The sequence below is a fragment of the Populus nigra genome, chromosome 9 (assembly GCF_951802175.1).
Source record: "Populus nigra chromosome 9, ddPopNigr1.1, whole genome shotgun sequence".
In the NCBI taxonomy this organism is placed as follows: domain Eukaryota; kingdom Viridiplantae; phylum Streptophyta; class Magnoliopsida; order Malpighiales; family Salicaceae; genus Populus; species Populus nigra.
Window position 1 is genome coordinate 2,697,298 of NC_084860.1, and position 14,964 is coordinate 2,712,261.

At 34.2% G+C, this 14,964-nt stretch overlaps 1 protein-coding gene and 1 pseudogene across 2 annotated transcripts; both read right to left on the reverse strand.

The window, feature by feature from the left end:
• Positions 1-419: 419 nt before the first annotated feature.
• Positions 420-14,964, reverse strand: part of LOC133703639 (uncharacterized) — a 33,274-nt pseudogene continuing 18,729 nt past the window's right edge.
• LOC133703314 (G-type lectin S-receptor-like serine/threonine-protein kinase RKS1) lies at positions 1,576-6,365 on the reverse strand. 2 transcript variants are annotated; one of them, XM_062127783.1, is made up of 5 exons: positions 4,952-6,362; positions 4,585-4,821; positions 4,377-4,507; positions 1,896-2,106; positions 1,576-1,814 (listed from the first exon to the last, which is right to left on the reverse strand). In XM_062127783.1, exons 1-5 carry the CDS (start codon positions 6,219-6,221, stop codon positions 1,576-1,578), a joined length of 2,088 nt encoding a protein of 695 aa, XP_061983767.1. In that variant the 5' UTR covers positions 6,222-6,362. The 2 variants fall into 2 exon arrangements, with proteins under 2 accessions (XP_061983767.1, XP_061983769.1); XM_062127785.1 differs by lacking the exon at positions 1,896-2,106 and having other exon boundaries at positions 1,629-1,814; positions 4,952-6,365.

Here is a 14,964-nt window from a genome sequence, read left to right on the forward strand (position 1 = left end):
TCTCCAAGGGTACAGGACATTATTGGCGAACAGTCTCATAGCCATGGAGAGGCCAGATGCAATTATACAAGGAAAGCTTTATAAGCATTCAAGATGAAATATACTTTGTCTATATATACACCTGTTGATGTACATTTCAACCTGCTGACATTAACAGATATGAATGTGCTTGTTTACCTGGGTATGAACTCGAGGGTTTGTGAAGGTAGAAAAAGTACCACTTCCTGATTCTTCAGTTGCAGTTTGGGTGAAAACAAGTATGAGTCGTTCATGCGCTGCCTATGCATTTGTAGATACTCCAGGAAGAGAAAAGGATGCGTTAGATATTCGTGTCGATGCATTTAATTTAGTACTTCTTTTGCGCTTAATTTCCCAATAAAAAGTACTTTTTTCAGAAACATTTTTCAAAAACAAAAATATTAGTGAGAAAAGGCGTCAGCTCTTCAAAGTTTTGTCTATGTTCTGTTTCAATCACAATTGAGTTCTCTGTACTCTTCTCATTCTCATGCAGAATGCAAGGGCATCAAATGGTTCTCATGAAAAGGAATTACTGACCGTTCTTGATCCAACTGTGGGTTCAACATGGCTGATCACTAGCATATTTGTGGCTCAGGAACAGAGGAGAAAAAGGTAAGACAAAGCAAGCATCATAACATAAGGTAGATCGAGTAACTATCCATAAAAGAATAGCTGACGAACACCACCCATATAGCATTCCATATGATGATGCTGTTAGATTTCTTCCTTGACACCAGGCAGAATGGATCAGTTGTTTAGAATCAGGTTGGGAGTTGTAGCAGTGGGTACGTCTAGCGCTGAAGAGCTTGATCTGTTGTGATGTATAACATATTTGTTTCCATTACAAATCTAATGGAACTTCATATTAGCAATTTTTTCGGACAGCACAGCTTCAGCGAAAAAAAATTTCAGTAATTGTCACCTCATTTGGAGAACAATGTCCATCTTCTACGTCTAATGCTATATCAGGATTATTGTCAGATTTTCTAAAGAGGAATGCAGGTTGTTTTGGAGAAGGAATCTCTGTTTCGTTACTCAACATAAAAACAACCGCCAACATAGATGGCCTGTCCGCGGCATCTTCTTGCACGCACAGCAGACCAATTTGTATGCATTTCAAGGCTTCACGCGGATCATACAACTCCGTCAGTGATGGATCCACTATCTCCAATGCTTTGTCTTGTTTCCATAATTCCCACACCTGTGGTGTTCATATAAATCATTAACATACAAGAAATAAGAGCAGACAACATCTAAAATTATGAACATTGAAATTCAGCCAAGAGCACACATGGCTCTCCTATAACTCACATATCCAATCAAGGTCAAAGAAGGATCCTGTTGATAAAATCTATTGTTCTTCTTGCCACTCACAATCTCTAGCAACATGACCCCAAAACTGAAAACATCTGATTTTACAGAAAAGTTTCCAAGCACAGCATATTCTGGTGACATATAGCCACTGCATCAGAAAAACAAGAATCTGAAGTTTTAGTATTCCTGGTAATCAATGATAGTACCTTGTCACTTGGTCTTTGTTTTAGGCAAAGGTACTTACTATGTTCCTACAACTCTCCTGGTCCTATCTTCTGTTTGGTTGCCTTCAAATATTTTTGCCATTCCGAAATCTGATATTTTTGGGTTCATCTCTGCATCCAGTAGAATGTTGCTACATTTTAAATCCCTGTGAATGATTCTCAACCTGGAATCTTGGTGAAGATATAAAATCCCACGAGCTATTCCAACAATAATATCAAAGCGATTCCGCCAATCCAATAACAATCTTCTGCTTTCATCTGTCGAAACAATTATTTTTCAGACAGGTAAAAATTGACAACTAGTGTAAATCAGGGCAATAAATACTTGAAGAGACTTACGGAAAAGAAACGAGTCCAAGCTTTTGTTCGGCAAGTATTCATAGATTAAGATTTGTTCTCCATCCTGATTGCAGTAACCTAGAAGTTTAACAAGATTCCTGTGTTGAAGCTTTGCAATTACCATAACTTCATTTCTAAATTCTTCTGTTCCTTGTCCTGAACTTCTAGATAACCTTTTTATTGCAACCTCCAGTCCATTAGCTAGCAGACCCTAAAATCATGTTACAAGATCATGGTAAAAAAATACCTTTAAGGTGACTCATATGTCAATAACAATCAAGGTTTAAAGTCCATTGGACGGCCAAACACATCCATGATAACTGTCCACTATATAGAGTGTTCCTAATCTAGCCAAAAAAATGGTTATGAAAAGTTGTGTGTTTTCCATCCCCACAATGACCCTTAAGTTTCACATGGATTAGAAGACTCTTTATTCCTAATAGCAAAAAGAGTTCTAACAATTATTTCAACACTTAATAAATCATTATAGGAGGCGTGTATCCTATTAATTTTCTGTTACGTATATATGCATGCCATATTGAAGTTATCCTAGATGTGGTATTATAGCAGAGTTTTCTTCATTCATGGCCTGTGAAAATGAGTTTGGATCATCTTTAAGTCCGACATCAAAGTCAAACTCTTGAAAATATACAACATAGTCATTAGAAATTATTGGTCTTCTTGTTCTTTAAGAACTTATTAATTAAATTTTCTTGTGTCGGTTTACTTTATAAAAAACCGGTTGCTCTTAAACTTGAACTAGGTGCCCTTGAATTGATTGGTGTTCAAAATTATCTAAATAATTTTTTTGAACAATAACCAATTTTCTTTTATCTTTATGCAAATATTGTGTTTCCTCAAATTTCATCCTTTTAGCAAAATCACTCCTATTAAAATTGAGATCCTTGAGAAATTTAGCATTTTTTGCCTTAACTATTCATGTATTATGAGAAGAAAAATAAAACATATATCCTTCAAAATTCACTATATAACCAATGAAGTATCCACTAGTTCTTCTTAGGTTTAATTTTTATAGTTGAGGATTATTAATCCTTACCTCAATAAGACAACCATATACATTTGTATGTTTTAAATTGTGTTTCCATCCATTTCATAATTTAAAAGGTGTCTTAGACACAATTTTAGGATGAAATCCTATTTTAAAATATATGCAACAGTCCTTAATTCTAACTCCATAAAGATAATGGTAAATTAAAAGTACTAATTATGTTCCTTACCATGTCTATAAGTGTACAATTCCTTCAACTATATTATCTTATTATGTGGTGTGTGAGACATTATATATTGTGTAATAATGCCCTCTCCTTGAAGGCACTTTGCAAATAAATTTGATATTTGTGTAATAATTATCTTATTATGTGGTGTGTGAGACATTATATATTATGTAATAATGCCCTCTCCTTGAAGGCACTTTGCAAATAAATTTGATATTTGTGTAATAATGCCCTTTCCTTGAAGGCACTTTGCACTATATTATCTTATTATGTGGTGTGTGAGACATTAGAATGATCATTAATGAATGAGGTGAAATATCTTTGATCATTTAAGCATAGAGTATTAAATAGTCCATAAATGTGAGTACATATGATTTAAAAACTTTTCGAGCTTCTCGTGGTATCTTTAATGGTCTTGTTAGTTTGTTATCCTTTTATGCAATCTATATAAATATCAAAATCAATAAAATCAAGAGTATTTAAGACTTCATCATTCACTATTTTTTTAATTCTTTCGATGAAGATGTGACCTCATCTTTTATGCCAAAACATAGATGAATTCTCATCCAGTTTGCTCCTTTTAATTATAGAATCAACATGTATTGATAAATAGTTGAGTTTAGAGTCTAGATTAATTTTATATAAATCATTAATTAATGTTCCACCACTAAGTAGAAACTTTGGTTTTTAAAATACTAAAAACATTTTCATCTAACAAAAATCCATAACCAACACCACAAAATTTAGAAACTAAAATCCAATTTTTAGAAAATGGTGGAACATAGAAGAAATTTTTCAAATCCAAAATAAGTTTAGATTTTAAAATTAATCTAAAAGTCCCATGACTTCAACTTCAACGCGTATCTGGTTTCTTGAATAAATGTCTTCTTGATTTTCCTTAAGCTTTTTTAGTGTAATATTTTAAAAGAAAATAAAGGTTTTAATAAAAAAAAGCAACAATGCCCTTGAATGAGCACATATTTGGTATAAATGAATGAGAGAGATTTTGATAAATACACAAAACTTGTTAAATATAATAAGAAGAGTAAGACAAAAAAAGAAAGATATTTAATTAAGTGTTTGACTTTATTTTCTTTTAGCTAATTGTCTAGATATTTTTTTGGCATATCCATTATAGATGGAGGAGTAAAAATTTAGGTTATCTGTAAAGGGTCCATAGTCTTCCATCCACATAGTAACTCTAAAACTTTAATTTTTAGCTAGAAAATGAATTGAGAAACGCTACCTTATAAACCGAGCCAAAACCACCTTGCCCGAGTTCGTTAGCTGGAGAGAAATTGTTTGTGGCCGCCATTATGGTGCTGAGCTTGAAACATTCCGATTCAGTAGAATTGCTGTTTGCCTGCAGCTCAGTACCTGGTTTTTTTGCCATTCATGAATCAAAAAGTGAGATTCTCCTCATATCCAAATAGAGATTAGAAGTCTTGTCTTACCTTTTTTTGCCCTCTTCTTGAGCCGCAAATAAGAAGATAGGCTAATGAGAAACAACAATAATGCAATTGATGGTGCTAAAATGGCCAGCATCGTTTTTTCCCGAGAACCATTTAGCTTCCTTTTATTATCAGCTGCATGAGAATGAAAACAATAACGATTAACTCCAGACGAAAAACCACTCCCTTCTCCTATGGAAACATGGCAAGACATATGGCAAAGGCTGTCCCCTTCGGCACCTAAGAAGCATCAATATCAATGGTTTCTTTCATGTAGTACAGAGCACTGGCAAAGATTGAAAAGTTGTTATAAATCAAAATATTTGTAATCACAATCCTACGAAATTGTTACGGAGAAGAAAAAGGGTACCTAATTCATATGCATCAACACGAACATACAGATCATGACTTTCACTCCTCCTATCATATCTAATGTCTACTAATTCGTTGTACCAATTCAAACAACCATCCCCTTTTCCAGGAATCACAATGACTGCGTATGCAGAGCATGAACAATTCCTCTTGCATTCCACTTCACAGTCTGCACGACTCCTGCTCATGTCCACCCAAGCTGCAGCTGAAGTGTCCGGAAGAAGTACATTTTCCACCTTCACAAACCCTTCTCCATGATCGCACACCGAAGATGTCAGTAGCCGCTTCCTAACACAACCACCGGACCCATCTCTCATAGACCATTCCATTGGGTACTTGGGCTCGAACCCAGGTAAACAGGCACATCCAAATGTATTATAAGTGGCAAGTTCACACGTACTATAAGCACCACAGTATCCATAATAGTCGCACTGTAACTGAGGGGACTTCCAGTATTCCTTCCACTGACCATCACTTTCTCGCCATGTTAACATCTTTAGAAGTCCTGAATGATCCACTATTAGTGTTACTAGATAATAACCATCAGGAACTGTTAATTCACAGTATATTTCATCTGGATCACTTACAAAAACCATTTTGTATAAGCCCGTCTTACTTCTCCATGGCCAAGGGGGAGATCTACTAATTGGCTTTGTACCATTATAGAAAAAGTATTGTGGCGAGCCATTTGGGTTGATCCTAACTGAAAAGTCTCCAATTCCAGGGTCATCAGCTGATCTCCATGATGTTAGGAACCGATCAGTTCCTACTTTTCGATCCAGCCCCAGTTTCATTCCAGGTAGCCCTATGTTAGTAGGATAATCGAAGCTTTGCCATACAGTTTTTGTGCTTCTTTTCCTGACCAATATCAAATTTCCTGAATCCAAGAGCTGAGCTGCACAAGTATCATTTTCTTCCACTGAAACATTTGTAGACCACACAGGAAGCTTTTGGTCATCGTTACCATAGAGAACGAGGTTTCCATATTGGTTTATAAAGAGAAATCCAGAGGAACCAATGATTGGATCGTTCCTGTTTGCAACCCACACCACAGTTTGTTCTGGTATTTTATGGTACCAAATTCCAAGATATCTATTGGTTGAACTGCCAGGACTGAAAAATCCTAGTGCGAAAATATCTCCTTTGGAGATAAGAAGGTCACCTTCTTTAATGGTTTGGTTGGTCTTTAAGGATTCTCGGGATGTACAAGATGAGAAATGGAGCAATATTATAAGAGAAAAAAGCAGGAACAGTTTTTCAGCTTCCATGATGAGGCAACCTGGACCTTGGCTTTTGCACAAGTGAAATGTTGCTTGCAGACAAGTCTGACAAAAGAAGTTATTTTGGGATACACCTCGCTTCACTAGGTTTCTCTTTGCAATCTTCAAACTCTAGACCATGATTTGTCTAGCCTTTTTTATACTAGACCCTGTTTAGTATTTGTATAAACCATGTTTAGTACTGTGTTCCAAAAGGGGTTGAGCAAAATTTATTTTTTATTTTTTAAATATTTTTTTATATTTTGAATAAAAAAATTATTTTAATACATTTCCAAGTAAAAAAAAATTAAAAAACAATTACTAAAAAATCTTTCTTAATTTTCAGTTTTATTTTTTTCAAAAAATTTGAAAAACATGTTTATTTGTTGAAAATAAAAACAATTGTTTCCACTAAAACAAATACCTTAAAACTATAACTACTTTTCATACAAAATCAATACCATACTTTATAATAATTATTTTAATATTTTATATTCACGATAATCAAATTAGAAATATTTATTTTATTTTTAAAATTAAGAATTATCATGAAAAAAATATTATTAACTAAAAAAACTCTATAAATTAAAATATGTTTTCCAACCTGAAGGCAACAGCCTAGAAGCTTCATGAGCCCTGAATTTCTAGATAATCTTTTAACGGCTGAGAATGGTGGAGACAAAGTCCCACGACCCAATCCGTATGGACTGACCCAAACTAAAGGATGATGTAAGCATGACATCATCATTCGACGACAGATGTCTAGTTAGTGTCCAATCAGCTTGACACGTTAGCGTAGGTCCAACTAATATTTGAAGGATGATCTAACTGCTTACAGCAAGCAACCAATCACCTGTCCCTAAACAAGGTGACAAAAAATGGGACCCTTTTTTTCGTAACAGAAGTAGAAGGGCTTTTAACAGGTTCTGTCTTAATCTAAACAAGGTGACAAACTTACCTTTCGCCTCTCTCAACAAGCATCTCAACCGTCGGATTTGGATTCTTTTTATGTGTTTTTGTCCTTGTCTTGAGTTCTTGATTTTATAGCAAATACTCTCATGATAAAAGACAATACGCTAATAAAATAAACTAGCGAGGACGGCAATTCATGGTTAATTGTAAACCATCAAGGAAATATAATAAAAATGAATTTGGCATGGCTTGATGCCTTGAAGAAAGAAATTGTAAACCATGATTAATTGTAAACCATCAAGGAAATATAATAAAAATACTTGTAAATTATACACTCTCGATTAAATTTTATGATGTTAATAAAATATTTATAATTTAAATTAATGATGAATTGGATTAGTTGAAAAATAAAATAAAATAGGATTGAATTATTAAAAAATAAATTTTAGGAAGAGATTTTCTCACATGATGTTTTAAAAATAAATTAAAAAAAGATATTTAGTTAAATTAAACCCTAATTAAGGTCAAATAGCCAAACTTCACACAATGATGTTTTAGTGAATATGGATAAGTTTGCTACATAAATAGCCAAATTATACAGAAAATCTTCATTATGGGAAGAGGAGAGGGAGAATACCTCGATAACATAAATTCAAAAATCATATCTTAGTATTCCATTGTTGGATCGGGCTGCTTTTATGATACGTTATGTTTTTCAATACCTTCTAAACTCTGACCATTAGGATTTGAAAAATAAATTTATATAAAGGAGATATAGCCCTCAAAATATTCTTAAAAAAACCTAACTGCAGGTCAGTCATTGTCTTTTTTTTTTTTTGACATGGTGTCATCTATTTTAATGAGCATAAAAGCACTTGAAAAGGAAGGAATTTATGTATGTAATTGCTCGTTTAACCCTCTTAGCCTTAGTTTACTTCATTTAGTATAAGAGAAATAATCGAGTTTTTTATTAAATATACTAATCTCATCAGGATGTTTGCAAAGACATTATTTATTTGGTTCAATCCTATTTGATAGAGCTCGAACTAAGATTTAATATCCCAACTACTTTCAAGTTCATTTAATGCTTCCAGGAGTCCTGAGATATCATTACTCTTGCTGATTCCGAGATTTTGTTTAGTCCATATTTCATTGTCTTCACAATGTCTTTACATCATTGCTCTTACTGATTTTGAGATTATAGTACAAGAAGACCGCCACCTTTCTATGGGTTGTTGGTAGTCATTGTTGCACTCGGACGTCGCGGTGGCCTTAAAAAAATTTTAAGGAAAGAATAGATTTTTGGTATCTTGTTATTTTAGGGAAAATGTCTTATTTAAGAAGTCGTCGTCTAGTATTATGGTCACTAGGAACCCTAACTGGTCAACAAAGATTCTATTATATGAGACTGGTTACGTAAAATGAAAGATATTATCACCCTTTAAACGTTCTGCCTGAGGTAGACTGCATTGCTGATTTTGTCTTAAATTGCTAAACATTTATTAACTTATGCTATGATGATTTGTTTATCTCGAATATTTCCAACTCTGATGTTGGTAAAAATTTCACCACGAATAATTTCAACTCTACGTTGATAAAAATTCCAGCTAAAAAAATAAGTATATATATTTTTTTATTTTTATTTCTGATCTTGATATCAGTTAAAAAAACATTTTTTAAATCCATGTAAAATTTCTATTTCTACTTTTTCTATTTTTTTTTTAAGCTGGAACCAGCACCAGACTCACAGAGCCAATGCCAATTAAATGAACAAACTGGAAGAAGGAAAGGTTCGCTTACCTGGTCTGGGAGGCGATGAAGACGATAGGGAAGTTCCTTCTGTGTGATTGAACCACGCTTGGCAGGGCACCTTTTCCACCTTTCCTTGTGTTTTTCTGGCCTTATTTCTTCTGCTGCTAATGACTCGGAGCAGAAACTTTAGGCGAATGACCGAACTGGTTCTCTGTTTTGTTTTATTTGCTTGCGTTTTGAGACCAAGGCAGGGCTAGAAACACTGATCCCTGTTGTCTTCGATCTCCTTTCCTTCCTCCTTTCGTTCTTGTTTCTGTTTTTTTTGTTTTGTTTTGGTTCGTGCTCTGTTTCGTCCCTCTCTGTTTTCTTGTTCTCCCTCCTTCTTGTTCTCTCTGCCAGTTCCTCCTCCAAGTTTTTTTAGCCCTTTTGGCACCTAAAACGTACCAATATCTATGGTTTCTTTCCTGCAGGGAAGAGCTTATTAACTACAGTCAAGAGTAGTGACAAGCATAGGAAAGCTCTTATAAATCAATATTTGTAATGGCAATCCTACGAAATAGTTACTGAGCAGAAAAAGGGTACCTAATTCATATGCATCAACACGAACATAGAGATCATGACTTTCACTACCAGCATAATTAATGTCTTCTAATTCCTTGTACCATGTCAAACAACCATAATTTTTTCCGAGAATTGCAATGATTGCGTATGCAGAGCATGAGCAATTCCTCATGCATTGCACTTCGCAGTCTGCAAGACTCTTGCTCATATCCACCCAAACTGCAGCTGAAATTTCCGGAAGAGCTACATTTTCCACCTTCTCTAACCCTTCTCCATGCTGGCACACCGAAGACGTATGTAGCCGCTTCCTGACACAACCACCGGACCAATCTCTCGTAGACCATTCAAATGGGTACTTGGGCTCGAACCCAGGTAAACAGGCACATCCAAATTCATTTAGATTGGCAAGTTCACACGTACTAAAAGCACCACAATGTCCATAATAGTCGCACTGAAACTGAGGGGACTTCCAGTATTCCTTCCACTGACCATCACTTTCTCGCCATGTTAAAGCCTTTACATGTCCTGGATGATCCACTATTATGTTGTGCATACTGGACAGAAAGTAAACACAAATAAAACACAAACAAGCAGATTTTACGTGGTTCCCCAAAACCGAATACGTCCACGGAGGCAGCAGATTGTATATTAATGGAGGAATGATACATACACTCAACTCAACCCAGTACAATCCCACAAACCCAGTGTTTCACTCTTTTCTCAGTATTTCTCTCTCTCTCTCACAGTTGCACTCTCTCTTCTTCCTCTGCACACACACTGCACTCTCTCTTCTCTCTCGTTTTTCCCTTCTGTCTTTTGTCTACTATCTACATGAGAAGGGGAAGCATCAATATAATGGCTGAAAAGGAGAGGGTGGTTGGAAAGGAGAGGGTGGTTGAGGGTTGTTGAGAAAAAATGTTGACAATTTGCTACAAATCTCCACCTTGGCAAGAGTTTTCCATCTAATCCTCGTGATCAATCAATGCTGCCTCTAACGCGCCATATGGCGCTGCACCCTGAAGGTGCTCAACACCGAGAGATGTTGACCAAGTCCAAACAATGTTGGAACTTGATCCCTGAGACACATTTTGTGAGCATGTCAGCTGGATTATCTGCAGTACCAATCTTCTGTAGCAGAATATCCCCTTCATCCACAATTTCTCGAACAAAATGAAATCGAACATCGATGTGCTTGGTGCGAGAATGATGAACCTGATTCTTTGCAAGACAAATAGCACTTTGACTATCACAATGGACATCCACGTGCTCTTGAACAATTCCCAAATCTTCAATCAACCCATGTAACCAAATAGCTTCCTTGAAAGCTTCCGTTACTGCCATGTACTCTGCCTCAGTTGTTGACAAAGCTACTGTTGATTGTAACGTTGACCTCCAACTTACAGGCCCTTTAGCAAGTGTAAACACATAGCCTGTTGTGGAACGACGCTTGTCTAAGTCACCAGCATAGTCCGAGTCCACATAACCAACTAAATTTTGCCCGAGTCTATCATCCCTCTCAAACTTCAAACCAATATCAGTTGTGCCATGAATGTACCGTAGAATCCACTTAACTTCCTGCCAGTGACCCTTTCCAGGATCATGCATATACCTGCTCACCATACTGACAGCATGTGAAATATCTGGTCTCGTACAAACCATTGCATACATTAATGCACCAACTGCATTTGCATAAGGAATTTGAGCCATATGCTTGCGCTCTTCCTCTATGTGTGGAGACATTGAAGCACTTAGCTTAAAATGAGGAGCTAAAGGTGTGCTTACAGGCTTGGTCTTACCATCTACCCCAAATCTCTGTAGAATTTTCTTCAAGTATTGGGTCTGTGTCAAACAGACTATGCCTTTTCTTCTGTCTCTCTGAATCTCCATGCCAAGAATCTTTTTAGCTTCTCCAAGGTCCTTCATTTCAAACTCAGTTCTCAGTTGAGCTTTCAGTCTATCAATCTCCACCTTGCTCTTCGATGCGATCAACATATCATCCACATATAAGAGCAAATAGATGAAAGAACCATCAAGAAGTTTGCGAAAATATACACAGTGATCAAACTGACTCCGTGTGTATCCATGTTCTGCCATGAACTTATCAAATCGCTTATACCACTGGCGAGGAGATTGTTTCAATCCATACAATGACTTCTTTAGTTTACAAGCCCAATTCTCTTTCCCAGTGACTTTGAAACCATCTGGCTGAGACATGTAAATTTCCTCTTCCAAATCTCCATGTAGGAAGGCAGTTTTCACATCAAGTTGGGCTAACTCCAAATCAAACTGTGCAACCAAGGCTAACAGAATACGGATTGATGAATGCTTAACAACTGGAGAGAATACCTCATTATAATCTATCCCCTCCTTCTGAGTATAGCCTTTTGCTACCAATCTTGCTTTGAATCGGATGTTGTCTTTTCCAGGATTACCTTCCTTCTTGGCATATACCCACTTGCAACCAATTGTCTTCTTTCCTTTAGGGAGTTGTACCAAATCCCAAGTCTGATTCTTGTGAAGAGATTTCATCTCTTCATCCATTGCCTCTTTCCATTTTGCACTTTCTACACTCTGTACTGCTTCTTTATAGGTGTAGGGGATTCCATCATCAATCACCAGAAGTGCATAAGCCACCATGTTACAATACCGAGCAGGTTTCTTGATAACCCTTTTTGGTTTACTCGTTGCAATGGATTCTTGTTGTGTGGTTGCTGGAGTTGTTGCACCCTCTTCATCTGAACTTTCATCTGAATATCCTTTAGTAGGGATTGTCTGAACAGTCTTGATAGGAATGACTGAAGTCTCCAACTCCACCTGTTGTGCATCACCAGATTGTGACTGAAGTCACAATCTGTCCAGGAGCATGACCCACCCGCGCACCTGACCTCTAAAAATAGGAATTGAAAATAAAAATGCTCATTGAAAAAAATAGTTTAAAAAAGATAAGGATAAACTTGAGTTAATTTTTTATATTCGCGATCCAGCTAAAACTCCCCACTGAATTTAATAACATATTATTTATTAAGTTATTTTTCATTTACTCCACCACAATCAAGGATGCAAGATGTTTTTTTTTGTACCAAATAAAAAAATAAAAATAAAATAAATAGGATAGGCGCGTGGGATAAAACAATGGCCTATTTTTGTAAGTTAAATAAGAAAAAATGGTTTTTTATAAGCTAATTAAAAAATAAAATAAAAAAAGTTTGTATGCATTACTAGGGGTGTTCACGGTTCGGTTCGGTTCGGTTCGGTTTTTATCAAAAAAAGTAACCAAACCGAAATTTTTTTTTTTTTAAAAAAACTGAAACCGAACCGAAACCGGTTCAAACCGACCGGTTTCGGTTCGGTTCGGTTCGGTTTTTTAGAGCAAAAACCGGTTTGGCTCGGTTTTTTCGGTTTGGCTCGGTTTTGGCTCGGTTTGGCTCGGTTTTGGTTCTGTTTGGCTCGGTTTTTTCGGTTTTGGCTCGGTTTTTTCGGTTTGGCTCGGTTTTGGCTCGGTTTTTTCCCGGTTTTTTTCGGTTCCGGTTCGGTTCGGTTCGGTTTTCCGGTTCCAGACTTAAAAAACCGAAACCGAACCGAATCGGTCGGTTTTTTCAAAATTTTAATCGGTTTAATCGGTTTTTTTTCACGGTTCGGTTTTTTCGGTTATTTTTTTTCCGGTTTTCTCGGTTTAATCGGTTTTTCGGTTTTTTTGAACACCCCTATGCATTACCTAAATAATGACCCAAAAGCATACCAAACAAACAAAGTGAATATATCATGTTTATATCTAAGTATTTACTTAATTTAACTAAAAAAACAAAAAATATAATTTTATGAAAAGCTAAATTTAACAACGAGCAACAAAAAAAAAACCTTACCTAAATCATTTTTAAAATTAGTAAAAAAACCCTATAGATAACAAAAAAAAACAAACAAAATGAATCTCGAATTGAATTAAATGTTGAAGGATAAAATTAAAAAACATGAACTTTAAAAAAAGATGCAAAATGAACCACAGCAAATCTTCTAAATTTAGGTTAATCTCTCAAATTCATAACCTATTAAATCCTAGATCTAGGTTTAATAAATAAGTTTAATTCAATGTTGAAGGATCAAATTAAAAAAAAACATCATAAATGTTTTTGTCAAAGCAAAAAAAGAAGCAATAAAAAAATGAAGGTGAATGAAATCGTAAAACAAATTAATTTTAAAAATGATCTTAAATAAAACAAATAGTACTAAAAAAATAGATATCAAATTTGATAGATTAAAAAAAATTTAAAGGAGAATGAAATTGAAAATAAATTTTGATTTTACAAAATAATCAAATGAAAAAAACCCAATTGAAAGAATGTAGGTTGATAATCAAAATTGAAAGGCCCAATTTTGATCCTTTCTATTTTTTAAATATATAATTTCTTTTTTTTTTGTTTTTATTCCATTAGATGAATATTGAAAAAAAGTTAAATTAAGCAAAGAAGATTATAAATATATTTTTTAAATCTATATCAATTAAAAAAATACTTTATAAGCATTTGTTTTTTCTAAATTTACGTAAGAAATCAAAATAATTAATAATTTAACAATTTAGGAGATGAGGAGAAAGTTGCAATTAATAGAATTTTCCTAACCACCCCTTCCCATGCTTTCTTATGAAATACACATAAAAAGTAAATTAATTATTAATTTATTAATTTATTTTTAAAATTATGAAAGGAAAAAAATAAATTTGAAAAATTTTGAAAAAAATATCATAATATGTGAAATGAAAATATTTTTTTTCTAGTGTTTCAAATATGTTATATAATGACAAAAATATTACAAGGGAAAAGATATTTTTCTGTAATTTATATTATTTTATCTATCATAAACTAAATATGTCTTTACATAAAAAAAGAGAGTGAATATTCACATTAAGTAAGAACAAAAGTCATCCACTACCATATAGGAAAAGGAAGGCTTTTTGATTGATAGCAGACCAAGAGTCATGATCGACTAGGAAATAACTATCAACTATAAAATTCATGTAATTAATCAAATGATTTAATTTTATTCAAAACAAACTGAATCAAATTAAGTCAAACTAATTTTAATTATTTTAATTTTTTTAAAAAAATTTCAATTTAATTTTTTTAATAAAAATCAAATCAAATTAAAAACTACAACCCTTCACATATTTCATCTCATCTAACAATACTAAACCACAACTTATATAATCCCTGATTTTAGTTTTGGAAAAAACCATATGTAGTGGATGACATGCATAGCCTATGAGGATTATAACACTGACTCTTAACTTTTTCTAATATTTCTTTTCCAGCTCCATATAATATGTACACTTTATGGTTTTTTTATTTTTGTATTTTAAAAATATTTTTTTAAAAATTTAAAATTTGTTTTTTTAAAATTTTCAAGTTATTATATATTTATAAATAAAAAAATATTTTTAAAAATAATGACTGCTATAACAGCGACCGCCCACTAAATATAGAACTGAAAATTCAAAGCCTTTTAGTTTCGAAGAAGGAAGAGAAACATGATA

Coding starts and splice junctions, on each gene's coding strand:
- LOC133703314 (XM_062127783.1), bottom strand. CDS start 6,221: ATGGAAGCTGAAAAACTGTTCCTGCTTTTTTCTCTTATAATATTGCTC. Junction 4,822..4,951: donor TGTTGATGCATATGAATTAG/GTACCCTTTTTC, acceptor GATGCTTCTTAG/GTGCCGAAGGGGACAGCCTT. Junction 1,815..1,895: donor CTTGGACTCGTTTCTTTTCC/GTAAGTCTCTTC, acceptor TTGTTTCGACAG/ATGAAAGCAGAAGATTGTTA.